The following is a 27309-nucleotide window of genomic DNA, read 5'->3' as shown; positions in this document are numbered from 1 at the left end:
TACCATTTTAACCATTTTTAACCTGCAAAGCGTTCCTTAACCCCGAAAAGTGCCAAAACTGGAAGCAATTTTTAAGAGAGTGAGAGGGAGAGAGTGCGAAAATGGCTTTCTCTTCTACCACAGGCTACCAGCAAAATTTCTACAGGTAGAAAATTGCAGAACTGATTTTTCGACTTTTGTTTGACGATTATTTCTCAAAATGGACGAAAAACCGAAGAAAAAGTCGAACACTGACAACACTAAATTAAAAACTGTGAAATAAAAGACGAAAATTGATTTTTTCATGTTTTTTTTCTGACATTGCTGCCGGATCTACAATTTTTCCGTTCCTTTACTTTTCAAGTAAAAATGTTCATGAGAGAGCAATTTTGAACAATTTTGACACTTTTCTCTTTTACCACTCTTACCATTAAAAAGGTAAAGGAACAAAGCTCTTATTCCACCATGCACCATGCCCACAGCAGTCTTTTAATGCGGATGGCGTCGGCGTCGTCATTGTGTTTCGTTTCTTACCGTTATGTTATTCACTTCATTGTGTTTCATTTCTTACCGTTACGTTATTCACTGTTATACTGCTATTCGTGCCCTCGTAACTATTGATTTTTGTTCGTAACAATCGTAACAAAGATTTTGCCAAGATAAGGATACACAGATACACAAATTTCAACGAATAAAGAATAAAAATGGAGGAAGAATCCTTCGTCGAAAATAATTCAACACAAGATGGTTTCAATTTATCAAATGAGGGATCTACTACACCATCAGATACAAATAAAAAAGTGAAATTTATGGATAATAATAAAAATAATCAACAACACATTGTTCCAATTGGCCTGCTAATTGTATTGGTCACTATTTATTTGGGGTTGAGTGGATTGCAAAGATGTTTTGTAAATTGTTCAGAAAATGAAACCATTCCAAAATCAGCCCAAAATCTCCTATATGAAAATAATGATATTAAAGATCCACAAGTTATATTGGAACGTTTATTGGAATACAAGGATATATGCAAGGATTTAGAGATATTTACGAAAGAAATTAACAAAACGAAACAAAACAAAGTTGCGGAGACAAAACAAACTTCATTGGAAATTGAAAATAGTGGTAGTGGAAGTGGCCATGCTTCTATTGCTGATGGCAGTGGAGAAGAATGTACCAGCAGCAGCAAGTCATACAGTAAGAATAAAAATAAAAAACCAAAATCTAAATATTCTATAAAGTTTCCTACTAACGCTAAAAATGGTTTTCACAAATACAATAAATCAACTAAAGCTAAAAATGCCAACAAACATGATAAAAAGGATATGAATATAAATAAGAAAAATTCCTCGGCAGAGCCAATTATTTATCTTTTTGCCCTGGTGTTTATATATTTGTTAATTAAAGCGGCATCTGATATAAATCAGCATTACAAATCTGTAAGTTGCACACACGTACTTGGGGAAATATCTATCACTTATATCACATTTCTATCATGTTTTCAGGAAAATAAAAATGACAAACGTTTCATGAGACGTTGTTCCCTACAATCGTATGCCCAAGCCCACAGGGATCGACGTTCATCAAAAGGTATTTCTCCTAAAAGTTTGCCGAAATTTTAAATTTCTTAAAACAATCATCTCTACCTAACTACCTACCTACATACTACTACTACTACTTGTTGATATAACTATTCAACAAAACAGTAACAGTAAAAAGCATTTAATCTGAAAAAAATGACTTAAATCAAAATTTTTGAGACCACTTATATTAGCTTTAAATGCATACAACACTCGTACACACCAACCCCAAAACAATAGGGGTTTTTTATCCTCCTCTATTTGTATTTGTTATATGCATACTTTTAAGTGTAGAATGTGTAGAAAGTAAGGAACGTTTTAACTTTTGAGTGTGTAATACCTAATATGTGATTTAGATTTATATAACTATTTAATGTAAAGCCTTCCCTCCGTACCTAACTTAAATTTACACTATTGAAACAAAAAAAGTAATTGTTATTAGAAAAGAAAATACTTAGATGTTCTTTATTTGAGATTTTATTTTTTATGATAAAATGTTTTTCTTTAGGGCCCTTTGTATATAATAATGTTCTATGTTTCCAAGATTAGAAGAATTGAAAGGATCTTTTTTTTGTAATTTTAGCTGTTAGAATTTTAGGTGCAGTTTAAAAGATCCCTTAAATTGAATTTATATATAACGAAGACCTGTGGATAAGGCGCTTTATATATGTATATTTATTTATTATTTATTCATATATAGAAGATCTACGGAAAAGGGTTTGTTTCTTTAGGGTATCTATGGAAGAAGTCTTGTATCTATCGAAATCTTATTTAATAGCATGTTTCTGTAAAATTTAATACGTACTAATAGTCCCAATTTACATTGGGCGAGTTTACTTGCGGCAATTGTCATTTTGTAGGAGAGAGAGGTGAGGCATATGGTAACCCTTTGCCTCTCAGCACCCTCTCTCACCTAAAAACTGACAATTGCCGCAAGTAAACTCGCCTAATGTAAATTGGGAAATAGTTTGAGTTACTACCAAACTCCCTTTTGCTTTGAAATTAGCTTGGTTGATTGAAATATTATTCAGAAACAGAAGTTCGGTAGTAACAAAAGATGTCTTCTATGGAAAAACAGCATCAAGAGGTCTTTTATAGAAAAGGAGATGCCTCAAGAGGTCCTCTATAGAAAAGGAGATGCCTCAAGAGGTCCTGCTTTAAGGTGTATTCTATAGAAAAAAGGTGCCTTACGAGATTTTCTAAAGAATGGAAAATATTACATAGAAAATAAGACGATTCAAGAGGAGTTATATAGAAAATAGGATACCTTAAGAGGAGGAATAGAGGATGCCTTAAGAACTCTTCTATAGAAAAGAAGATTCCTTAAAAGCCCTTGAGAGGTCTTATTTGGAGTAGAAGTTACCTTATGAGGTCTCTCATGAAATAGATGTCTTAAGAGGTCTTCTATTGAAAAGAATATCCATTAAGAGATCTTGTATAGAGAAATGATCCCTAAAAGGTCTTCTATAGAATAGAAGATGCCTTAAGAGGTCTTCTACTGAAAAGAAAATTCATTAAGAGGTCTTCCCTTGAAAAGAAGATCCCTTAAGAGGTCTTCTATAGAAAAGAAGATCCATTAAGAGGTCTTTTATAGAACAGAAGATACCTTAAGATGTGTTCTATAGAAAAGAGGTCTTATATAGATTAGATGATGCATTAAGAGGTCTTCTATAAAAAACAATATGCTTTTAGAGGTCTTCTATGGAATAGAATTTCCCATAAGAGGTCTTCTATGGATAAAGAGGTTTTTTATATAGAAAAGGAGGTGCCTCAAGAGATCCTCTATAGAAAAAAGACGCTTTAAGATGCATTCTATAGAAAAAATGTGTCTTACGAGATCTTCTAAAGAATAGAAAATCTATAGAAAAGAAGATTCCTTAAGAGCCCTTGAGAGGTCTTATTTGGAATAGAAGATACCTTGTGAGGTTTTCATGCAATAGAAGATGTCTTAGGTGGTCTTCTATTGAAATGAAGGTCTATTAAGAGGCCTTGTATAAAAAAAAGATCCCTAAAAGGTCTTCTATAGAATAGAAGATGCCTTAAGAGGTCTTCTATCGAAAAGAAAATCCATTAAGATAGAAGATGCTTTAAGACGTCTTCTATAGAAAAAAGATCCTTTAAGAGGTCTTCTATAGAAAATAAGATGCCTTCTATAAACAAGAAGATGTCTTAAGACATCTCCTATAGAATAGAAGTTGTCTTAAGAGGTCTTCTATAGAAAAGAAAATTCGTTAAGATGTCCTCTATAGAATAGAAGATGCCCTAAGATAGAAAAGTATAACCATTAAGAGGTCTTCTATAGAATATACGACGCCTTAAGAGGTCTTCTATAGAAAAGAAGATCCATTAAGAGGTCTTCTATAGAAAATAATATCTATTAAGAGGTCTTCTATAGAACGGAAGATGCGTTAAGATGTGTTCTATAGAAAAGAGGTCTTATATAGATTAGATGATCCATTAAGAGGTCTTCTATAAAAAACAATATGCCTCAAGAGGTCTTCTATGGAAAAGAAGATCCCTTTAGATGTCTTCTATGGAATAAAAGATCCCTTAAGAGGTCTTCTATGAATAGAAGATGCCTTAAGAGGTCATCTATAAAATAGAAGATGTCGTAGGAGGTCTTCTATATAATTAAAGATGCATTAAGATGTCTTCTATCGAAAAGAAAATTCATTAAGATAGAAGATGCTTCAAGACGTCTTCTATAGAAAAAAGATCATTCAAGAGGTCTTCTATAGAAAATAAGATGCCTTCTATAAACAAGAAGATGTCTTAAGAGGTCTTCCATAGAATAGAAGATGCCTTAAGACATCTCCTATAGAATAGAAGTTGTCTTAAGAGGTCTTCTATAGAAAAGAAAATTCGTTAAGATGTCTTCTATAGAATAGAAGATGCCCTAAGATAGAAAAATAAAACCATTAAGAGGTCATCTATAGAATATACGACCCTTCAAAGGTCTTCTATAGAAAAGAAGATTCATTAAGAGGTCTTTTATAGAAAAGAAGATCCATTAAGAGGTCTTTGATCCATTATGAGTTCCATAGAAAATATCTATAGAAAATAAGATGCCTTCTATAAACAAGAAGATGTCTTAAGAGGTCTTCCATAGAATAGAAGATGCCTTAAGACATCTCCTATAGAATAGAAGTTGTCTTAAGAGGTCTTCTATAGAAAAGAAAATTCGTTAAGATGTCTTCTATAGAATAGAAGATGCCCTAAGATAGAAAAATAAAACCATTAAGAGGTCATCTATAGAATATACGACCCTTCAAAGGTCTTCTATAGAAAAGAAGATTCATTAAGAGGTCTTTTATAGAAAAGAAGATCCATTAAGAGGTCTTTTATAGAACAGAAAATACCTTAAAATGTGTTCTATGGAAAAGAGGTCTTATATAGATTAGATGATGCATTAAGAGGTCTTCTATAGAAAACAATATGCCTTAAGAGGTCTTCTATGGAATAGAATTTCCCTTAAGATGTCTTCTATGGAATAGAAGATCCCTTTAGAGGTCTTCTATGAATAGAAGATGTCTTAAGAGGTCTTCTATAGAAAAAAAGATCCCTTAGGAGATCTTCTACAGAATAGAAGATGCATTAAGAGGTCTTCTATGGAAAATAAGATCCTTTAAGGGAACTTCTATAGATTATAAATATAAGATGCCTTAAGAGGTCTTCTATAGCAAAAAGGTCGCTTAGGGGGGTCTTCTATAGAATAGAAGATGAGTTCTATAGAAAATATCCTTCAAGATGTCTTCTATAGAATATAGGATATCTTAAAAAGTCTTCTATAGAAAAAAAGATTTTTCAAGAGGTATTCCTTCAATCGAACAGACGATGCTTTAAATGGTCTTCTATAAAATAAAAGATGCCTTAAAAGGTCTACTATAGAAAATTAGATTCCATACAAGGAATGTGAATTCCCAGTGAGTTTTCACACTCTCTCCCTTAAATTGAAACCACAGAGAGACATAACTCATGGGGAGTTTACATTCAGTATAAGGATGTATAAAGTTTTTTATCCTTAAAAATTTCGTCTCATTATTTGAATTTTTTTTACTTCCTTTTAAAGTTGTTATATATCATTGTATCCCGTCTATATGTATTTAGAAACTAATGCAAAAGAATAAAAGCTCTATAATTGTATGTCTCTCTACTTTCTTCGTGTTTTTTTTTTTATTCCTATTTTTATAACTCACCACTTACGAAACCTTTACTTCTAACAAAAACACATCACACTTTCCTTCTTTGGTGTTTCCGTGTGCTCTACTTCTTGTCCTTAATGCCTTTGTTGTCAACGAAATTTTGTACAATATCCACTTATTAGCAAATAACCTTTTTACCACCAAAATTAATCCTACTAACAACAACAACACCATTAGAATTGGCATTAAAAATAAAACAACAACAACAGCAACAACGCACATTGGCATCATCGCAACGCTCAATTAATGCTGAACAGCCAGCATCACAACAACAGCATTTTTATCATCACATCACCGAAAAAACATCATCACCACCAACACCTCCCACCACACTAACTCCTGCATTCAATCGCAGCAGAGCAGGCACAGGCAGCAACAATTGGCAATTGTTACGACAACACATGACACTGTCTGTAGATAATTCGGATTTAATTGTAACACCCTTGACAAAACCAGCAGGTAGGTTTGTAAATACACCTTACATTTCCATTTCTCCCTAAACCAAAAAAAAAAAACCTCATTTACATTCATTTCATTTTAAAGAGTTTTCCTCCATGATGAACAGAAGACGTTGTTCTGTGCCGATTGCTCTAAATTACCAAAGACAAATCACCAATAAAAATCCTTCAAATCCAATTCCGCCTCTGGGAACAATAACAGATCCTTTAGCAAGACGTACCTCTATAACAATGCCCCTGGATAGCTTAGATCCACTGGCTGCTCCCGATGGCACTAAACGTAGAGTACGCATGATAAACAGGCACTAAATGGAAAATGAAAAAAGCGTTTTTATGAAACAATTTACAAAAAATTTATACGGATTTTATTCGTAAACTATTTGATATGTATGTAAAAAGTAAGGATGTAAGAATGTAGTGTGGTACTTAGTAGTGGTAGTGTTGTAACGTTATTGGTGTAATCTTCTTTTCGTTATATTTAAGGCCCTAATCTTATTATTATTGTATTATGAAACATACTACAAAACATACAAAATATGTATATGAATGAAGCTCATATATTTAAGAAAATATATATTTGTGTGTTATTTACATTTATCTCTCAAACAAAATAGTATATAAATAAGAGTTAAAATTATTTAATTACTAAATGATTAATGGGCATTTTTCTTGTTTTTCAAATTTTTGTAAATAATCCTAAACTGTTTTTGCCGGTGTTATGTGTAATACAAAGTAATAACATTTTATATACGATACGAGCAAATAATTCAAAGTGTTGAGAGATGTAAACATTTTCTTGTTTTTTTTTTTTCTTCTTTTTGATGATTCACTTTAATGTACATTTTATTATTAATATTATTAACACTATAAACTAACTTATTGTGTACTTTTTTTAATTAAATAAAATATTAGAAATATTACACGCTAAAAGGCAAGATATTTGAACAATTATTTGTCACTTATTTGATTTCAAATTACAAAAATGTGTGTGTGTGGTTTGGAATACTACTTTGCATTTTTATGATGCGTTTCTGCTTTGTGATATGCATTTTGTTTACTTGGAATGGAAGACGTCTTTGCTCTGCTGCTCTTCTCGCTCGGTTATTGGTATTAGTTCTAGGTGGTTGGCTAACTCAATTCATTACCTTCATAAAGACTTTCACAACTCTCCAGTAGACGTAGTACCGGCGATATGTCATAGGGGTACAACTGCCTCGATACCAGCCTTGATATTTGTAATCTCAGTCGTATCAGAACACTCATCGCTTCATCGAGAGTGCTAGCACCCATACCAAAGTCATGGCAGCTTTGTACAAACATAGACCAATTCATGCGTATGTATTTGAGAAATCGCAACAAGTACAACAGGAAACAGGTCTCATTGCTAACCAACAAATCGAGCAATAAATCCGAACTGTTCGAAATCATTTTGAGGAACTCTAGGAATGTGTAGACGGGATTCAACATAGATACCAGTTCGGGAAATGCATTGTTACGAAATGAAATGCCAGCCGTGACGTCCAGCGTACACACCATGGCCTCGATCAGATGATCGTCCTGATCATCGAATAAATGTATTAGAATTTTACTAAAATGACATTCAGGATGAAATTCCAGTGTGTGTTTTATAAATGATTCCAGCTTGCGTAGAACATCTCTAATGGAACGTTCAATCAACACCATATCCTGGAATGCATCATAGTCTGTGGAATCAATCGAAGAATCTGATGAATCGCTACGTATCTCCTTGACGGTGACTGCTATTGACTTCAGGACCAATAAGACAATTTTTTGTAAAATTGTTTTGTCCATTTCAATAACTTCGGCTGCATTCAAAGCACTTGAATTAACATCATCGTCGTCACCACCATGATGACCATAGGTATGATGTTGAAGTGATTGTGCAGCATATGACACTGGTTTCCTTTTGAAACCAATAAAACCAACTATATTTTCCGGCTGTCGACGAGGTAGAGATTCTAGAATGCGAAAATCCTTGACATGACGAACTATTTGATGGGCCAACATACACGTTTCATCGGGTAACATATCCTGCAGTGCCAATGTGGAGCCATAACACAAGGCCTCATTGAACAGACACAACATTTGCTTGTACACTGTACAGGGGAGGTGCTGATTCAGAAGTAATTCGAATTTATCCAATTGTGCATAGAATGGCAACGTTTCCACTATGGAAAGATTGGCTTTTACCGATATGATATTCTCCCACAGCTGGAGGAAATTCAAAATACAATTTTCGGCGTTTTCAACATCCAAGTGGTTGGCTATGAGGGCAGACATATTTTTCACCAATGCTGGCCATTTGTTTTCCAGTATTTTTATGGTAATGCATTTGAGGTGTGTGGTATCGAAACTTTCCGAATCGGTGAGAGTAACCAAATGACAACTCTGGCCTAGTGCCGCCGCCGCTGCTGCCGTATGATGATGGTTGATTATGTGACTTTCCAAACCATTAAAATGGTGTTGGTGTGGCAGATGATGATGGCTGTTACTTCCAGGCAATTGATGCATGCTCGAACTACTACTATGGGTATATAAACCGGCACTACTCCCCTCATTATTAGGTACCGCCGCATCATCAATATTCTCTGTGGAGCGATAATGCATTGCAAAGTAGTTAGTCTCCAGAGGAGTTTGTTGTGTTTGGAAATGTAGATAACCATGTCTACTTTCACTCATCGATGTTGATGCTGTTGGCTCTGCTATACTATGGGTCTCAGCAATTTCTTCCTCCAATGGGTGTAAATCAATATCTTTCCACTCCACAATTCGCTTAATTATCTCCAAACTAAAATGCATTTTTTGCACAGCCACATGATCCAGTCGATCAAAATTAAACAGATTATCCACAAGCTTCTTCAACCAGTCATCATCCATTTCCTGCTTGGCAATAACAAGAAAGGAAGCCAGCACACGACCAGCCAAAAACTGCACATACATATTGTTATAGCCTGCCAATACAATTATCTCATCGATTAGATTGTGGTCGTTGCGTATAAGGGCATCACAAACATCCATAATGCGGGCACATATAAAGCCTTTGGAATTTTGCTTTAGATATATATCGAAAAGTAACTGTAGATTCGAGAGAAATTGCAAAAGTTTATTCGTTGGCCATTCACTTAAATTTGCAACACGTTTTTGGCCATTGGCATCCATGGAATAATGGGATTGGAAGGGTTTTCTCAGCATACGCTCCGATACTCCACACAAACATTGTCTATTCAAAGATTCCTCAAATTCACGCATATCCTGGGATGCACTTATTTCATCCAACCTTTGTGTCCTCGCAGAAAGCGCCGCCGCCGTTGAGACGACATTAGCATTTGATACAGTATGGCAGGATGAGGATAAGTTATTAATTAGTAATTTGCCATTACTACTGGTTGCAGCAGCATTATTGTTGACAGCCATAGATGAAGACAATGACAACAAATCAGGCAGGGTTACACGATCCACCTCATCGGCTGAGTGGTCATTGGAACTACATACACTACTGCTGCTGCAGCCACTGGAAGCACTTGCAACCATATTATGATCATTGTGTATTGAATGCGATGTAACTTCTTTGGATGCGGGAGGAGGCAAGATGCTGGCAGCAAGGTTTTGAACATTTAACAGTTGTGTAAGGGAGGATGCTCTCGAACTACACGGTGTGGATGATGGTGAATTGTTGGATGATGAACTGTGTGTGGATATAGAATTAATCGATGAAGACAGAGAGGAACACAAAGGAATCTTATCACTGTTGTATTGTATTATATCCGGAGGACATGGTATGGTTGCGGAACTGGGGACATTTGCAACCGTTGACGAATTTGCCACCGTTGTAGGTGATTTAATTTTTTCAATTTTCTGCCTTTTAGTTTGGGGCTGTTCATGGTTGACACTATTACTGTTGTTGTTCATAAGACCTGACGATGATGATGTATTAATATTGGCATTTATATTATTACTATTGTTGTTGTTATTCGAATTTTGAACTGTGGAAGGCATTCCGTTAAGTACAAAGTTGATGTCTGGCCTATTCTGTGTATCCTGTTGCGAAGACATAACTCCAGTAGCTTAAGAGACGTTCCCGACGTCTTTTCTCTCTCACTTACTCTCTCTCTCTTCTTTGCACCAACAGTTTGGAACACTAGTCAGACCAAATAAAGATTTGCTTTATTCCTAAAACGAAAATAAACTTTTTGTTATTTACATTTCACGGTTTAAAAGAAAATATACCATAACAACAAAATCAACACTAAATAAATCCCTGAAAACGCTCATAAGCATGTATAGCATGGCTCGTTCGTTCGTTTGCCTCGCATAGTAGTGATGCCATTGCCAACAAAAGGCCTACTGTGCTACGCACAACAAGGTTACGTGTGCAGTCTCAAGAGCAGTAGCAATCCTTTTTGTTCCTTGCCTTTGGTCAGTCCTAGGCCATGGGCTTTCGTTTCCATTGACTATTTGATGGATTTTGTTGATTTTTATCTTTCTTTTATTTACCTTTTTTCACTGTGTTAAAATGTTTTGTTTGCTGCGCACAACAATTTTTGTTTTTTTCGTGTACAATTCAGTTACCCGAACGATAGGTTTCATGTTGATTGCTGGCAAGATTCATTCTTGGAAATATTAATTGCATAAAATAATTATTTTATTTAATAATTAATACGAAAATAAAAAAACACACAAGCCACAGCAAAAGAATTTTCGACTTCTTTAATTACTTGTCGCCATCTTGCTTTATTTTGACATTACGACATTTACAGTGTTGTATTTGGACAGGGTTACCAAGTCAGTAATTTTTTAAAAATTAATTTTTTTATTATTCCCACAACAAATTTAAATCCAGTCAGTTGCGTTGAATTTCTGTCAAATAAATAGAATATTTACTCTCATATTTTAGTTGTCATTGCAAATAAGTGTTACTGCCTATGCGACAATGGATTTATAAATCAGTTATTGGCCTGTTCCCGTACTTTATAAAGTGGTAAAAGTCGTTAAAGTTGTAAAAGTCGTAAACGATTTTCATATACATTTTGTGTATATATACGCAAAATGTGTAAAAGTGGTAAAAATTGTAAAAATTTTTTAGTTCTGGAACAGAGCTTATATTAGACAAAAGTCGCACTAGTGCGTGGTTTCTTGAAACAAATTGCGTTAACTGAGGCGTACTTATGCCCCAAATACAACAACCTCATGAAAAATGTGTCAGTGATGCCATGTTTGTTCTTGCAGTTTTCATGTGATTGTAGTAACGCAATGCTCAACGCGCCGTATGTGCAGCGGCCTTTAGAGTTTTCCAATACTGTATTTTCATTATTTTACTGTAGTGTGGAAGTCGATTGAAGAACCACTAAATAAACGCAATTTTTTCACGAAACCACTCTGACCATGATGCAATACATAAGGTCAATCTCGCTTGCTACCGAAATGTCAATTTATAAACGAATGCCGGAGCCTCCTAAAGAAGAACGCAGGCGGATTTGCAAATTTTCATGTTTCTCTTTTAACTAGTTTAGTCCCGGGCCACACTACAGTAATTTCACTGAAATTTTGATATGAAATTATGCGTCTCTAGATGGACGTCCATAGTAGAATAAAATCATAAAATTTCTGCAGTGGGGAATTCGATTTAAGAGCACCTAATTTCATGAAATTTTTTAATGAAATTCACGCTAGTGTGGACCGGGACTAAGATAAAATTCCAGAAACGCATAATTTCATGAAATTTTTTAATGAAATACACCCTAGTGACGAACTCGATCGAGGGACGCATAATTTCATGAAATTTTATCAATGAAATCACTCTAGTGTAGACCGGAACATAGTAGAGTAATATCACGAAATTGCTGTAGCGAGGAACTTGATCTCAGAACACCTAATTTCATTAATTTTTTCCAATGAAATAACTCTAGTTACCTGTCAAAACACATCATTCATTATCATCATACTATCAACATCTATACAACAACACATCGATCGCTACACTTAGTCCCGGTCCACACTAGCGTGAATTTCATAAAAAAATTTCATGAAATTAGGTGTTCTTAAATCGAATTCCCCACTACAGCAATTTTATGATTTTACTCTAATATGGACGTCGATCTAGAGACGCATAATTTCATATCAAAATTTCAATGAAACTACTGTAGTGTGGCCCGGGACTTATTTACTCATCACAATCATCCTAGCTGTGTTCCTTTACTAGGCGTTTACACTAGACAGTTTGTCTTCAAATACAACTCTGATTTACTAACACATACATACATTTGTCGTTTACCAGCTGTCCATCATTCTTTCGCAGACAGCCCGGTTAACAAAATGTTGACATTTTTGGTAAAAATGTGTGAGATAATAATTGAAATGTGTTGAAAACAAAAGAACATGAACAAAAACAAAATATGTGAACTGAAAACAAAAGGAATTTGATGATTTTCATTCATAGTTTTACAACTGTTTTTGCAGTTGGCTGGACGCCTACGTCACAAAGGCAAGTTTTGGGATTTTGACAACCAATACATGAAGTCAACTGTCCTGTCATTTATAAACGCAGGGTTACTTACCTGAGGCATGGTACAATTACAAAGGTAGATGCCTCAGCCCAGCTGATCGAATCTAAAACGTCAAAAAATAGGAATTGGCCGTGAAAAATCAAAACAAAAACCATCGGCCTGTTTCTTTACTTTTGAAAGTGGTAAAACCGGCAAAAGTAGGAAAAGTTGTAAACTGCTCTCATATGAATTGTATGGTGTCTGAAGTAAAGGAACGCTTTTCGAGTAAAAAGTAGTAAAACTTGAAGATTCTTGCACGTAAAGGAACAGAGCTCATATGATTCGGTAAGTAAGAGATAGCATGTCCACACTTTATAGACAAACACAAGCGAAGAAAAGAGACAACAAGAGACAAATTGGCGAAAATTTTGACAGTTTAAATTACAAAAAAAGTTGCTTTGTTGTAGCAACTCGCCGATGTATCGACCATGTACCATGCATGCTACCAGCAAAATTTCTGCAGGTAAAAAATGGCAGAACTGATTTTTCGACTTTTGTTTGAAGATTATTCCACAATGAAGAAGAAAATTGACGAAAAACCGAAGAAAAAGTCGAACGCTGACAAAACTAAATTAAAAACTGTGAAATAAAAGACGAAAAATGATTTTTTATGTTTCTTTTTGACATTGCTGCCAGATCTACAATTTTTCCGTTCCTTTATTTTTCTGATAAAAATGTTCATGAGGGAGCAATTTTGACACTTTTCTCTTTTACCACTCTTAACATTAAAAAAGTAAAGGAACAAAGCTCCTGTTAACACCATTTCTAACTAGGCGTTTACACACAGACAGTATTGGCAAGACAATAGCAAAGTTACAAACCATTTTCACCAATACATTCATACTTTTCTCTATACATATTTAAAAATGTATAAATGTATTTGTGAAAAAGGTTTGTATTAGCTGTGTTCCTTTACTCTCCTGAGGTTACCATTTTTACCATTTGTTACCATTTTTAACCTGCAAAGCGTTCCTTAACCCCGAAAAGTGGCAAAACTGGAAGCAATTTTTAAGAGAGTGAGAGTGGAGAGAGAACGAAAATGGCTTTCTCTTCTACCACAGGCTACCAGCAAAATTTCTGCAGGTAAAAAATGGCAGAACTGATTTTTCGACTTTTGTTTGACGAATTTTTCACAATGAATAAGAAAATGGACGCAAAACAGAAGAAAAAGTCGAACGCTGGCAAATCTAAATTAAAAAACTGTGAATTAAAAGACGAAAATTGATTTTTTTTATGTTTCTTTTTGACATTGGTGCCAGATCTACCATTTTTCCGTTCTTTTAATTTTCTGGTAAAAATGTTCATGAGAGAACAATTTTGACACTTCTCTCTTTTACCACCCTTGCCATTAAAAAGTAAACGAACAAAGCTATTTTTACTATTGTCCTGCCAATACTGGCATTTGTAATCGCAGGGTAAGTCACCCATCATCCTTAACATACATCTGAAAACAAAGTTTGCATAATTGGTGATGGTTTTTAACACCCCCACAGCAAGGGAGTGGGCCAAGGAGGCTTACACACTTAAGTTAATAAGGAAAAAAAAAAGAAATCACTCTAGTACAAAAATATCACTCTGGTCTTGGTGTGGCAAAAGCTCTGTTCCTTTACGTGCAAGAATCTTAAAGTTCCACCACATTTTACTCGAAAAGTTTTCCTTTACTTCAGACAGTATACAATTTATATGGCGGCACTTTACAACTTTTACTACTTTTGCCGATTTTACCATTTTCAAAAGTAAAGCAACAGACCAAATATCTATTACACAGTTTTATGTGTTGGCAAGCCACATAACGAAAATAAAGAGACTGTCATGGAAGCAAGGAAGTTAGCTACGAAAATGACGAGAATCACCGGGAGTCAGTAAAAAATAATTTCTTTGCGTTGTCATCTCCATGTGAATTTGCAAAATTTTGTTTTTCATTTGACATTGAAACTTCTGTATTCAGTGTGTATTTCGCTGGAGTTTAAGTTCAAAATTCTTTCGGCACGGCACGTATCCAGCATTTCGGCGTATAAGAAATTATTTTTTTATAACATATTTAAAGTTTAATTGTTGGAAAACTTATACTAAAATGGCTGGTCCCTTACCTTTACTTACAACTGAAGCTGTATACAAGAAGATTGTCGATTATTACAAAGAGAATGGCGAAAAAATTAATATAAAAAATCTCTTTGAAAATGATGCTGAACGTTTCAAGAAATTCAGGTAAAGTAGAAATAAGTAGATGTTGAATTACATTATCTATTAATGAGCTTTTTATTTGTGTGTTTAATAAAAGCCCACATGTTAATCCTTTTTTAAACAAGTACATAGTCCAGAGCAGCGGTTACATCAAGGTTATTATATAGAACTTGTATTCTACTATTACATGATACCATTTACTTATTGGCTACCTGTAAACCATCACCACCATGAATATTATGAATATTAATGCACTAAAGGCCATCTACATTCACTAAAAGTAAAGTGAAAGTAAAACTAAAAAATAAAAAAAATCGTTAGCAGTACACAATTTTTTTCAAACAATTCAATGATGTCTCTGTTTGCCCCATTTATCTTTTGCTAATTGAATTGTATCTTTTTTTGAAATTCATCATAACGTATGTATGTATGTAGGTATGGCTAATGGTTGGTTATTAATTAATTGAATTTCAAAATTAATTGAAACATATGAAATTGAGATGTATCTTTCGTTACGAATAAAAATAATTTTCTTTTAAGTGTTGGGAATGTATAGTGCGGAACACACAACACACCCCTCATACTTTTTGCCACTCCCTGTTTATACAATCTGTTTTCAATTAAAAGGATACACTCTGTCATCTAGGTGTTGTTTTATACAAGCCCCCAACCAATTCTTATTACTAATCAATATCGGATATTTGGACATAACTATGCGAAGAAAATATTAGATTTTGTTTTTAATTTAAAATAACGACAATCATTCCTTTTATTTCAGCTTGCGCATCAGCACTCCCAATGATGGTGATATTTTGCTAGATTATTCCAAAAATCGCATTACTCCTGAAGTATGGAATCTTCTGTTGGAGTTGGCTAAAGTAAGACACGTTCCTGAGGCCCGTGATGCCATGATGTCCGGTCAAGCAATCAACATTACTGAAAATCGTGCTGTATTGCACATTGCCTTGCGCAATCGCGGTGATGATGCAATTTTAGTTGATGGCAAGGATGTTATGCCCGATGTTCGGGCAGAATTGACTCACATGAAAGAGTTTACCAATCAAGTTCTTTCCGGTGTATGGCGTGGTTTCACTGGCAAGCAAATTACAGATGTTGTTAATATTGGTATAGGTGGTAGTGATTTGGGTCCTTTAATGGTCACTGAAGCATTGAAACCCTATTGCAAGGGTTTACGTTCTCATTTCGTGTCGAACATTGATGGTACTCATATGGCCGAGGTTTTGAAAAAGGTTAACTATGAAACCACACTATTTATCATTGCCTCAAAGACCTTTACCACCCAAGAGACCATAACAAATGCCACATCAGCCAAGAATTGGTTATTGGAACAAACAAAAGATGTAAGTTTTTATTATCTTCAAATACTGTGGTTTTTTTTTAATTTTGTATTTGTATTTTTTCAGCCCGCAGCTGTTGCTAAGCATTTTGTTGCTTTGTCAACAAACAAGGAAAAGGTCACCGAGTTCGGTATCGACAGCAAGAACATGTTTGGTTTCTGGGATTGGGTTGGAGGCCGTTATTCTTTGTGGTCAGCCATTGGTTTGTCAATTTGCCTTTCCATTGGTTTTGAGCATTTCGAACAGCTGTTAGAGGGTGCCCACTTCATGGATAAACATTTCAAAACTGCACCATTTGAGCAAAATGTAAGTAAATAGCAATAACTTATTTTTAATAACCTGCTTCGTTTGGACACATCACACGAGACCAGGACAATTCTTTACCCATATTTAATATCCTCACCAAAGTATTTACATAAAAGAAATCACGACATCAATGAAACCTGTGACGAAAACTTGATAACAATCAGTGTGGTGCATCCGAATTATTTGAAATGCTGAGGCCCATACTTCCGGAAGTTTGGAGTTACTCAACAAAAATCTCAAAACAACAGTCCCTAACACTGCTAAAGAAAATTTAAGCGAAGGTAGAAGTTGAGGTTAGGGACAAGATTTTTTAAGTAAGTAAGATAAGGTAAGCTAAGATTTTTTGGGTGCCATTTTTGGTGGGGGTGGGCCGAGTTTATTTGGGTGGGATAAGCTTTTGTATAGTTGGGGGAAGGTGGACCCCTTCTTGCTCGAATTCGAGAAGAGTTTCACTCGCGTGTGGAATTCGAGCGAGTATTCGGAGCTTTAAAAAAATTATATATTGTCGTGATCGTTCACCCATAAAACATGATTATTATACTAATTGGACCGAAAAGACCTAACACTGTAAAAAATTCTACTCGAATAGTGTTGGTGTTCATTAACTTTACTTTTACCAACAATTTCTTTAAAAGAAAACCATATAACTTAAATAAAATGTATACTTACAGGCTCCTGTTATCCTGGCCATGTTAGGCGTTTGGTATTCTAACTTCTACAATGCTGAAACTCATGCCATTTTGCCATATGATCAATATTTGCATCGTTTCCCTGCCTATTTCCAACAAGGTGATATGGAGAGTAATGGTAAATTTGTTACCAAGACTGGTTCCAAGGTCGTCGACTACAATACCGGACCAATTATTTGGGGTGAACCCGGTACAAATGGTCAACATGCTTTCTACCAACTCATTCACCAGGGTACCCGATTGATTCCATGCGATTTCATTGCTCCAGCAAATACCCACAATCCAATTGCTGGTGGTGTTCATCACAAAATTTTGCTTGCCAACTTTTTGGCTCAAACTGAGGCTTTGGCATATGGCAAGACACCGGAACAAGCTAAGGCTGAACTTGAAAAGGCTGGCGTCAAGGGAGAAAAATTGGAACAACTCTTGCCTCATAAGGTATTCACCGGCAATCGTCCCACCAACTCAATTGTTGTTAAGAAATTGAGTCCTTTCATTTTGGGAGCTTTGATTGGTAAGTTTCGAATACCTCCCACAAACACTTCAAGAATATGCTAACCTCCACAATCCATCTCTTTACAGCAATGTATGAACACAAAATCTTCACACAAGGTATTGTTTGGGACATCAACTCATTCGATCAATGGGGTGTTGAACTTGGCAAACAATTGGCCAAGGCCATAGAACCTGAGTTGGCCAACAAGGATCCCGTTTCATCACATGACTCCTCCACCAATGGTCTCATTAATTTCATCAAAACCAATTGGTCTTAAATGTTTAGCGAGAGATCTTTCGAAAAGCCACAATCGCACACACACCAAATGTCCTCTAATTTGTTGTCCCTAAAGAAATTTCTGATTTCTTGGAGGTCTAGTGCAATCTGTAGAATTCATTTGCTTAATCTCTAATTTACTCACACACAAATTATAAGCTTTTACATACATAAAAAAGAAATGTTATAAGTATATTCTTTAGGAAATATTATAAGTTAAAAAGAGAATGAGTATCAGCGTTATTGCCCTGTCGTTGTCATATTTAAATGCATCTATATGAGATATACAAATTGTTAAATCCTATTGTCTAATGTACTTCATCATCCACAAAATAGATGTAGAATGTATCAAAAAATAAAAAGACCTATTTGTTAGATGTTTTAAAAAATACGGCGATAACTGTATTTGAATTCCTTTTTTCTCATTATCAGTTTTTTGGGGGGATATTGAACAAGAAAGCTAACTATAAATAAAACTTAAGATAAGAATTTTTAATGGGGTATTCCTCTAACTAAATTTCCATATCATCATCTTCATCTTGGTCCATAGATTCCCCATCATTTTTCTCATCATCGTCCTCACCTTCTTCCCATTCATCATCTGATGATGATTTGTTAATGGCATCATCTAGATCGGAATTTGAGGAATCTAAAAAATAGAGACATTTGTATATTACTAGAATCATATACAAAATAGAGTTGTATAACTTACCATCATTATCCTCAAATACCAAAACATTATCACTCTTAAGATTGTCTTGATCCTGTTCACTATTACGTTTTATTTGACTAACCAGCAGCTGTAATCGGCCATTTAATCTGGAAATAAGAAGAAATTTTAGAGGTTTTTTTCGTAAATATCAATTTGTAGTGATGCATACTTTGATAGCTCCTTAAGGCAATTTGCTCTATGTTCAATAATTCCAATGCAAGGTCCAAATTTGTTAAGCAAATCCTCAGCTCCCAGGGCCATAAGTTGACTTGAATGGGTCTGCGTTAACACCTTCAGCCAATTCATGGCATATTCCACGCTAAAGAAAAGTTATTAATAAAAATAAGTTACTCTGTGAAGACTACACTGTGAAATAAGGGGTCGATTATGGATAGCAACTCAACTGTAGTTACGTGCCAGAAGAGAAAATCATACAATTGAAACAAGTGAAATGACAGAAACTTATGTCAAATTCATTCAATACAAGTGTTTCGAAGCTTTAGCTATTAACTTAATTGTAAAAAAGTGTGAATATCAATGAGGAAATGTACATTTATATTATTAATTTTGTTGTCGACAACGCTGGGTTGCTATCCATAATCGACCCCTAAGTCTACATCATGGTGGAATAATAAGGTGTAACGCCAAAAACAGCTGATCTTCATACCAGTTGTCAAAATGCGTTATTGTGAATAAAATCACATACAAAATGTAAGCAATTCACAGAATAACATAATAAAGTTCAGAATAAGGCTGAATGTCCAAATGGAGTCCTTAAACTTGTTTTGTTTTGTCACTACATTTCCATACTTACTTGGTGTGTCTTTGCTGCATTAACAAAGTCAATTCATTGACCAAGGTGCCAACGTATTGTACAGGTAATTTTTGTAATGTCAACTGTATAGTTTTCATATCTTTTGTACACAGTACGGAACGCAGTAATCTGAGGAAAAGCACACACAATTCAATCAAACATATTTTAGAAGTCTTAATAATTTCAATTCCAACTCACGTTTCATCTTTACTATGCAGGGATTGGACCAACAGTTGAACTTTACTTTGAGCTTGAGGTGTTACGGCCTTGCCATCGGCCAGATTAAGATTTTGCAATCGAGCTTCCATGGGCATATCTAAGGGTTTCACTTTCTTATTCGACACTGATATTGCAGACTTATAGTCAACATCCTTGGCATCTATTATGGGGGTAATCATTTTAAGTGTCTTCTCCGAACCGATTTCATTACGTTTGCCCAATAGCTGTTGCTTGGCTTGTTTCCTTGGATCTGTGCGTACCAAGACTTGCATTTTTTCAGCAAAACTTGGTTGCAACTGTTCAAATACAATAAAATGTTTATCGCCATAGCCGAACAGCAATTCACCTTGTTTGGTTGAATGTTGTAATGAAGCTGCCACTGCTGTAATCGGCTCAATAACTGTTGCACTATCGGAGGCAATGCTAATGGTAACTTTCGGTTTCAATGGTTTGTCTGCCTTTATACTATCTACATCTAGAACATATACATGGATAACACCGCTCCTTGTAACACTGGAAACACGCAGTGTATTTTCATCATCGACATGACAGGTCAGACAATGGGCTATATCCTCCATAAGCAAGGTGCAAGCTGCCGATTTATGGCGGCCTTTCTTTCCTATTTTCCATAGGCATATAATACGTTCCATTTTTGATGTTGTAAGAACATATTCTCGACCATCGTTGGATGCAAACTGTGCCATAAGGTTTATTTCTGAGGTGTGACCAGTGAAGGTTTGCAGCAATTCCTCGTTTTCACTGGAATACACTTTTATGGAACGCGAACCAACCACTAAAGATTTGGAGTTGGGCATCAAGGAAATACTAAAAGGTTTTTCAGGTCCAACATTCCAGGATTTTAACTGTTTTTCTTCAGCCAATGACCAAACAATAACTTGACAATCTTCGCCGCAGGTGTAAAGGTGTCCTTCTGTGTCCCTTATGATTGATGTGATTTTACCATTGTGGCCTTCGCCTTTGAGACTACGCTCAATCTGCAAGACACAAAATAGTTTAAGAGTAGTGTTTCCCATAAACAAGCAACAAGTTAACTCCTTACCTTAGCCTCTGCATATGAATACAAAGACACTTGGCCCTTTGATGTGCCTAGGGCAATATATAGGGATTCACTCCTCTCACTGGATTTTCTTGCCTTTTTACCCTGTCAACCAAAAGAATATTTTTAGTTAGTTATCGAATGCATGGAGACATGTGGCATTTACTCACCTTTTTGTCTTTGACGGCGGTGGTACTTGCTGGCAAAGAAACCGATATCCACACCAACGCGGAACATGGTCCAGACAAATGTAGATTCGGTGTGTATTCCTGCTTGAGTTCATTTGTATCTGTATCCCATATTTTTAGAATTCCTTGGTCATTGATAAGGGCAAAAAGTTTGCCATCAGGCGAGAAGCCTAACACGTGCTGGTCACCAAACATAATTTTCAATTATAACAACATGCACTACGAAACTGAGAGTAAACAATTTACAATAACACTAACAGGGCGATTCAACTATACTATAAATACCTTAAAACAAACGTCAAACTGAATAACAATTCACAATGGGTTCATTTCATGCTTTTTCGATGGAATCATGATACAATAAGAAGGTAGCATTATCAGCCCAGCTGATGGTAACATAATGTGTCAATTGCATTGAATTTATGTCAAATTTTGACATCTTATGTTACCAAAAACGGCAGTTGCTGCTACCTTCTTATTGTATCATGCATGGTACAATAAAGTAGAGGTAGGCCAGGTATGAAAATCACTGAGAAATGCCACCCTGCAGCCATGGCTTAAAACGTCAAATGGCATGGTACAATAATAATGGTAGATGTACCTGCATAGCTATCCCGTATTACAAATATATATGGAACTTAAAACTTCACTTTTTATATGTTAAAAGTGCCATATAGTGTAAAAACATTTCTTTAGCTAGGCTCCAGAATATTCTTGTTGGAAAAGTGTTCCAAAAATAGCAAAAGTTCTTCCAAAACTTATGACAGTGAAAAAATGCCATTCACTTATTTTCTACTTGACAAGTTTGGCTAATCTGACATCGTGATTGCTGGTATCCGATTTGCAGATAAATGTCAGCAGAGTTTTTACAAAAATTGTAATTTTTACATTCCTATACTTTTGGAACAAATTTAAATTAATATCAATATTTGATAAATGGTTCATTCGTAAGTTTTGCAAAAAAATCGACAACTTGATTTTGCCGCGCGAATACATATTTTTTGTCCTTGTTTTCAATTTTAAGATATACAGCCCTATTCTGAACGCATGGGAGTTGGGAATTTTTTCCCATTCCCACATTTTCGTATTCTGAATAAAATTTTGTGGGAGTTTTTTTCCCATTTCCCATCTCCCCTCATTCTGAATGAAGTTCGAATTGGGAATTTGTTCCCATGGGAAAAAAGTATACATTCTCTATCTTGAATTGTGGGAGAATTTTGTGTCTTTTTGTGGGAAAAATCTCCCCAGCAAACAGTGTGGGAGTTTGAAAAGAAATTTCATATTTTTATGAAATTTCATATTTTTAGACATCTACACGACAAAATTATTGCAAATATTTATAATCGCAATGTGTTTGCTTAATAAAAGCATACAAAATGTTCTGTAAAATATGTCATTAGTAGACTTCGCATTTTGCATATTCTTATATCATACAAAAACCTAACATGTTTTACACCGATAAAAAATTTTCCTTTATGTTAACGAATAAAACAAAAAAAAAAAAAAAAAAAAAAAATTAGTAGATTTTTGCAGTTCTGGAACAGACCATATGTATTGAAATACGAGAAAAAGAGTCATGGTTGATTCTGTTAACGCAGCACAGCAAGTAAAAACAAATCAATTTCAAAAGAATTTTTGGCAATAATTATTAAAATATATTGGAAAATAACCATAATATATACAATCTTTACAAGTTTTATTCATTTTCGTAATATTCCATTTTCCGAAATGCCTTTTCTTGAATAGGATCGTTATTTTTGAAAGTAGAAGCTTAAAGTTTTGCAAGGGCATGTGTTTTAGTTTTAGATTCAATCAAAAAGGTATTTTATTATTTTTTTTTTTTAAGATACGTCTTCTGAAATATGTAATAATCGAGAAAAATATCCGAATTTATCTTTTTGAATTTTTTTTTAAAAATATGCAAAATACGAGTTCTAGCGATCATTTGGAATAAGTAAAACTAGCGATATACGCGTTAAACCCCTAACTAAAATTATTCCGAATCAACATACAATTTTTAAATTCGTTGCAAACTTAAAAAGTTCCTATTACTTTATACACAAAACTTATGTTTGCCTACTAATTAAAAAAATGCTTACACCAATTCGCAAATTCTGAAGAAAATGTGCTTATTAGAACAACACCACACATCGTTGACTCCATTCACTTAAAAAATCCATAAATCAATGCACGGTTGTGGAATTAAGTGACTTGTGCTTTGCTAATCTAATTCAAAAACCGCGAATTCAATGCAAATAGGCATTTTGTATTACAAAACAAAATTACAGCCCCCCAAAAGTATGCTATAATAATTTGGTGTAACTGATTTCGAATTTCGAAATTTCAGCTCCCATCGTTTGCTGTTCCCACGTCGTTGAGAATATGGAAAACGTGGGAATGGGAAATTTTGCTCCCATGGGAAACAGTTCCCATGGGAATATTCAGAATAGGGCTGATAGTGTTACAGCAGCAGTTTTTTGTTGGAACAATTCAGCGATACATCTACCTTTATGATTGCATAATGTCAAAAACAGTACAAAATGTCAACCCTGCTTTTGACAGATTAGGCCATAAAAAGAAAAAAATTGTAATCAGCTGTTAGCTGTGGCCTACCTTTACTTTATTCTACCATGGTATCATGGATGGAATCATGGCACAATAACATTGGTGTCCAAAATAAATGTGAGAAAATTGATGGAAGAGTAATGTCCCTTTGTTAAACAAGGGCTGATATGGGGCTCAATTCTGTTTCTATGAAAATATGAAATGAAAAAATTTATAAAGGAAAAAACTGTCAAATGAAAAAAATTATAAAGAAAATATTTTTACTTTTGTTTGTATATTTTATTCGGTCGAATAAAAAATATACAAACAAAAGTAAAAACAATAACACGGTCATACAAAATAAAAATGAAAATATTTTTCATTTAAAATTTTCATAGAACAAGAATCCAGCCCATGCTCTCATTTGAATTCGTTATTCTCTGTTGCTACGACAACGTGCAGGCGTGGACATCCCTACACAATAATAAGGTACAGCGGCAAAAACAGCTGATTTTCATACCAGTTGTCAAAATGTATTATTGTGACCATGGTACAATAAGAAAGGTAGATGCATCGGCGAATTGCTACAACAAAGCAACTTTTTTGTAATGTAAACTGTCAAAATTTTCGCCAATTGGTCTCTTGTTGTCTCTTTTTATCGCTTGTGTTTGTCTATAAAGTGTAGACATGTTATCTCTTACTTACCGAATCATATGGTTTTTGTTTTGATTTTTCATGGCGAATTCATAGTTTTTTGACGTTTTAGATTCGATCAGCTGGGCTGAGGCATCTACCTTTCTAATTGTACCATGGACAAGCACAAGCGATAAAAAGAGACAACAAGAGACCATTTGGCGAAAATTTTGAGAGTTTACAAATCAGTTTTGTAATCAGCACTGACAACCCTGTTATTATTAAAACAGGGTGGATCTCCTAATTTTATTAAAAACACGCTTGTCATGATACACCCTGTTTTGAAACACATTCTTCCTCTTTTTATTTTTGCAGCAAAGTCAAACAGCGTATATTAAAAACTCTTATTTTTTTCTTAAACATTTATTCAGTGAAAGTTTTTCAACACAATGACTATGACGGCAAGAGAACGAAGCACATTAGCAGCTTCTGCAGAACATGAATGGACTCCGGAGGAGGAGATACAGTTATTTTATGCTATGGCCGGTTTAAAACCTGTCGGAGTTAACAAACATTTTTACATAGCATGTATTGCAGAACGTGAGTACAATAGAAGGTATAATTGCGAAATTGGTGATATCAAATATTCTTCACAGGTTTAAATCGCGATACTGAAAGTATTTGGGGTCATTTGCGAACATTGTACAATCTCGAAGCCTTAGATGAATTGGAACCACTGCCATTTCCCAACGATGAAAAAGAGTTTTCCTTGCCTGAAGCCGAGTTCTCTTTGCTGTTGTCAAAGAAACGGGGAAATATCGTGGAAGAAACGACCAACGAAGGCCCACCATCAATTATTGCCGTAGCTACCGATAATACAACAAAAGGAGGTAAGTTGTCATCAATGTCCGTCAATGAAAATATAAGGCAAATCCTTTTGCAGACAAATCATTTACCCAAACCAAATTACCTAGCAGCACAACAACACCCACAGTTAAGGAGTTGGATAAGAAACTTACAGCAAAGCTCTCAGATGGTCCCAAACGTACTCCCAAGCGTACACGAGGTTCCATGTCGTTGGAATCAAATAGCCCATCTACAACACCACCTCCACCCGTCCAAAGTAACAAAAGGCGACGTATATAATAATTGTACTACATACAACTATTTACACATTTCCTTATTTATAAGTTTTATTTTCCATAAGTTTAGTTACATACAAAAACAAAGAAAAGAAGTACTGCAAAAAAATCAATCATCGAATTCATTGGAGTTATCGTCATCACTGTGCTCGTTATTGGATAAGGGTGTGATTTCCATAACATCATTCATTCTTTGGAGAAATGTTGAGAGTAATTTTTTATTTAGATGATCGGTTTGGCTTATTTCACGCACAACTTGAGGGTCAGTTACGGGATCAGCATGTTGTGGAGTATTATAAAGCGATAGGATTTGAAGAGATATATCCAATTCTTCTTTGGGTAATTCGTTTAAGGAACAAGGCATTTTTTTTCACTATTTTTAATACAATAAAACAAAATTAGTCAGATCGCTATAACAACCGAGTTGATTCTGCATAGAACTACTTGGTAAATCTAACAGGGTGTCACATATAAGTAAACAAATAATAATAGGTATGATCACATCATGAGAAATGTTTAACAATCGAATACGTAGTACGTACAGCAATGAGTACAAAGACATATGATCTGTTCCTGTACTGCAAGAATTTACTAATTATTACTATTTTTTCGATAACATAAACGAAAAATGTTATCGTAGTAGCTTCTTGCAGGTTCTGGAACAGAGTAATATATTTATTGGTCCGTTCCAGTACTGCAAGCATTTACTAATTTTTACTATTTTTCCGATAACATAAAGGAAGAAGAAAATTCCGCTTGTGAAGAAACTGATGTTGAAAATATTGCAATTGATTTCCTGGACAACATGCGGCCTGCTGACGATATTTCCTTCAATTTTGATGAAGTTGTGGATCGTTCTGACTCTTTTTCATTTCGCTCTGTATCAGAGTGTGAGGTATCTATTGCTCTGAATTCTATAAAATCAAATGCTTTAGGCTGTGACTTGGTTCCTATAAAATTCATTAAACTGATTTTTCCATTTGTCTCTTCTGTTTTGCTACATTTGATCAACACGATTCTTACTACTTCTAAATTTCCTTCTGCTTGGAAGTTGGCTCGGGTGGTACCAATTCCTAAGGATGCTCGTGATTCTGCTAATACATTTAGACCAATTTCGGTACTACCGTCCATGTCCAAGATTGTAGAGAAAATTATGAAAGACCAAATTCTAGAGCATTACCAACGCCACTCATTTTTCAGTCCGTTTCAGTTTGCTTTTCGCAAGCATCATAACACTACCTCGGCTGTACTTGCTATTACAGATTCTGTCAGGCAGCAGTTAGATGTGCATCATAGCTGTACGCTGATTTCTCTAGATCTTACAAAGGCATTCGATCGCATTAGCCATGTTATTTTGTTAAAAAAAATTCGTGATCATTTCAACTTCTCAAAAACTGCATGTAAATTGATTTATTCCTACCTCTTAGATAGAAGACAATATGTCTCAATAAAAGGTGTAAACTCGAGTGTGGGTTTTGTGACTTCCGGTGTTCCGCAGGGATCTATTTTGGGACCTATTCTGTTTCTTTCCTACATAAATGATGTTGTTTCTGCTATGAATAGCCCCGTTTGTCAGCCCTACGTTTTTGCGGATGATATATATTTATTATTCAAATCATATTCTTCTGTGGAGTCTATAAATGCCCACCTCCTATTCGTCTCTGACCTATTCTCACTAAGCAAGTTAGAAATAAATCCGGTAAAAACTAAAGCAATGTATTTTCATCCTCGAAATAATACCTCATGCCCTAACATAATGGTCTGTGGACAGTCTATTGAGTTTGTTGATTCTCTAAAATGTCTCGGTATATTGGTTGATGTTGATCTAAATTTCAATGACCACATAAACGGAATTTCGAAAAAGATTTGTCTTATTTTGAGAAGACTTTACAATTTAAAAGCTTATACC

At 34.9% G+C, this 27309-nt stretch overlaps 5 protein-coding genes across 9 annotated transcripts; 3 read left to right on the top strand and 2 right to left on the bottom strand.

Annotated features, from left to right (window-relative positions):
- The first annotated feature begins 587 nt into the window (after nucleotides 1–587).
- Nucleotides 588–7149, top strand: LOC141387789 (uncharacterized). 5 transcript variants are annotated; one of them, XR_012408641.1, is made up of 5 exons: nucleotides 589–1176; nucleotides 1273–1418; nucleotides 1485–1569; nucleotides 5884–6220; nucleotides 6305–7149. XR_012408641.1 is itself a non-coding variant. In XM_073957972.1 (4 exons), the coding sequence occupies exons 1-4, from the start codon at nucleotides 684–686 to the stop codon at nucleotides 6006–6008; spliced, it is 849 nt and encodes a 282-aa protein (XP_073814073.1). In that variant the 5' UTR covers nucleotides 589–683; the 3' UTR covers nucleotides 6009–6276. The 5 variants fall into 5 exon arrangements, 1 of the variants encoding a protein (XP_073814073.1); XR_012408639.1 differs by having other exon boundaries at nucleotides 588–1418; XM_073957972.1 differs by lacking the exon at nucleotides 6305–7149 and having other exon boundaries at nucleotides 5884–6276.
- Nucleotides 6548–10998, bottom strand: lin (protein lines homolog). Its single transcript, XM_073957971.1, has 2 exons — nucleotides 10735–10998; nucleotides 6548–10410 (listed from the first exon to the last, which is right to left on the bottom strand). The coding sequence occupies exon 2, from the start codon at nucleotides 10291–10293 to the stop codon at nucleotides 7348–7350; it is 2946 nt and encodes a 981-aa protein (XP_073814072.1). The 5' UTR covers nucleotides 10294–10410; nucleotides 10735–10998; the 3' UTR covers nucleotides 6548–7347.
- Nucleotides 10999–14593: 3595 nt separating this feature from the next.
- Nucleotides 14594–18480, top strand: Pgi (glucose-6-phosphate isomerase). The gene is made up of 5 exons (XM_073957970.1): nucleotides 14594–14990; nucleotides 15745–16327; nucleotides 16391–16630; nucleotides 17302–17833; nucleotides 17902–18480. The coding sequence occupies exons 1-5, from the start codon at nucleotides 14857–14859 to the stop codon at nucleotides 18090–18092; spliced, it is 1680 nt and encodes a 559-aa protein (XP_073814071.1). The 5' UTR covers nucleotides 14594–14856; the 3' UTR covers nucleotides 18093–18480.
- On the bottom strand, nucleotides 18460–21360 carry LOC141387786 (WD repeat-containing protein 43). The gene is made up of 7 exons (XM_073957969.1): nucleotides 21064–21360; nucleotides 20897–20998; nucleotides 19816–20831; nucleotides 19618–19746; nucleotides 18973–19122; nucleotides 18804–18910; nucleotides 18460–18740 (listed from the first exon to the last, which is right to left on the bottom strand). Exons 1-7 carry the CDS (start codon nucleotides 21274–21276, stop codon nucleotides 18604–18606), a joined length of 1854 nt encoding a protein of 617 aa, XP_073814070.1. The 5' UTR covers nucleotides 21277–21360; the 3' UTR covers nucleotides 18460–18603.
- A 3163-nt stretch (nucleotides 21361–24523) lies between these two features.
- MrgBP (MRG/MORF4L binding protein) lies at nucleotides 24524–25521 on the top strand. The gene is made up of 3 exons (XM_073989443.1): nucleotides 24524–24858; nucleotides 24915–25148; nucleotides 25202–25521. Exons 1-3 carry the CDS (start codon nucleotides 24708–24710, stop codon nucleotides 25402–25404), a joined length of 588 nt encoding a protein of 195 aa, XP_073845544.1. The 5' UTR covers nucleotides 24524–24707; the 3' UTR covers nucleotides 25405–25521.
- Nucleotides 25522–27309: the final 1788 nt, after the last annotated feature.

The sequence above is a fragment of the Musca autumnalis genome, unplaced genomic scaffold (assembly GCF_047663935.1).
Source record: "Musca autumnalis isolate F117 unplaced genomic scaffold, ASM4766393v1 scaffold_5, whole genome shotgun sequence".
Taxonomy (NCBI): Eukaryota; Metazoa; Arthropoda; class Insecta; order Diptera; family Muscidae; genus Musca; species Musca autumnalis.
The sequence above is the reverse complement of the archived record's forward strand: the minus strand, read 5'-3'. Positions and strand labels throughout refer to the sequence as shown.

Coding starts and splice junctions, on each gene's coding strand:
- LOC141387789 (XM_073957972.1), top strand. CDS start 684: ATGGAGGAAGAATCCTTCGTCGAAAATAATTCAACACAAGATGGTTTC. Junction 1,419..1,484: donor TAAATCAGCATTACAAATCT/GTAAGTTGCACA, acceptor TCATGTTTTCAG/GAAAATAAAAATGACAAACG. Junction 1,570..5,883: donor GGATCGACGTTCATCAAAAG/GTATTTCTCCTA, acceptor TCCACTTATTAG/CAAATAACCTTTTTACCACC.
- lin (XM_073957971.1), bottom strand. CDS start 10,293: ATGTCTTCGCAACAGGATACACAGAATAGGCCAGACATCAACTTTGTA.
- Pgi (XM_073957970.1), top strand. CDS start 14,857: ATGGCTGGTCCCTTACCTTTACTTACAACTGAAGCTGTATACAAGAAG. Junction 16,631..17,301: donor CTGCACCATTTGAGCAAAAT/GTAAGTAAATAG, acceptor GTATACTTACAG/GCTCCTGTTATCCTGGCCAT. Junction 17,834..17,901: donor CATTTTGGGAGCTTTGATTG/GTAAGTTTCGAA, acceptor ATCTCTTTACAG/CAATGTATGAACACAAAATC.
- LOC141387786 (XM_073957969.1), bottom strand. CDS start 21,276: ATGTTTGGTGACCAGCACGTGTTAGGCTTCTCGCCTGATGGCAAACTT. Junction 19,123..19,617: donor ATGCAGCAAAGACACACCAA/GTAAGTATGGAA, acceptor ACTTTTCTTTAG/CGTGGAATATGCCATGAATT. Junction 18,911..18,972: donor TGCCTTAAGGAGCTATCAAA/GTATGCATCACT, acceptor TCTTATTTCCAG/ATTAAATGGCCGATTACAGC.
- MrgBP (XM_073989443.1), top strand. CDS start 24,708: ATGACTATGACGGCAAGAGAACGAAGCACATTAGCAGCTTCTGCAGAA. Junction 24,859..24,914: donor CATAGCATGTATTGCAGAAC/GTGAGTACAATA, acceptor TATTCTTCACAG/GTTTAAATCGCGATACTGAA. Junction 25,149..25,201: donor CGATAATACAACAAAAGGAG/GTAAGTTGTCAT, acceptor ATCCTTTTGCAG/ACAAATCATTTACCCAAACC.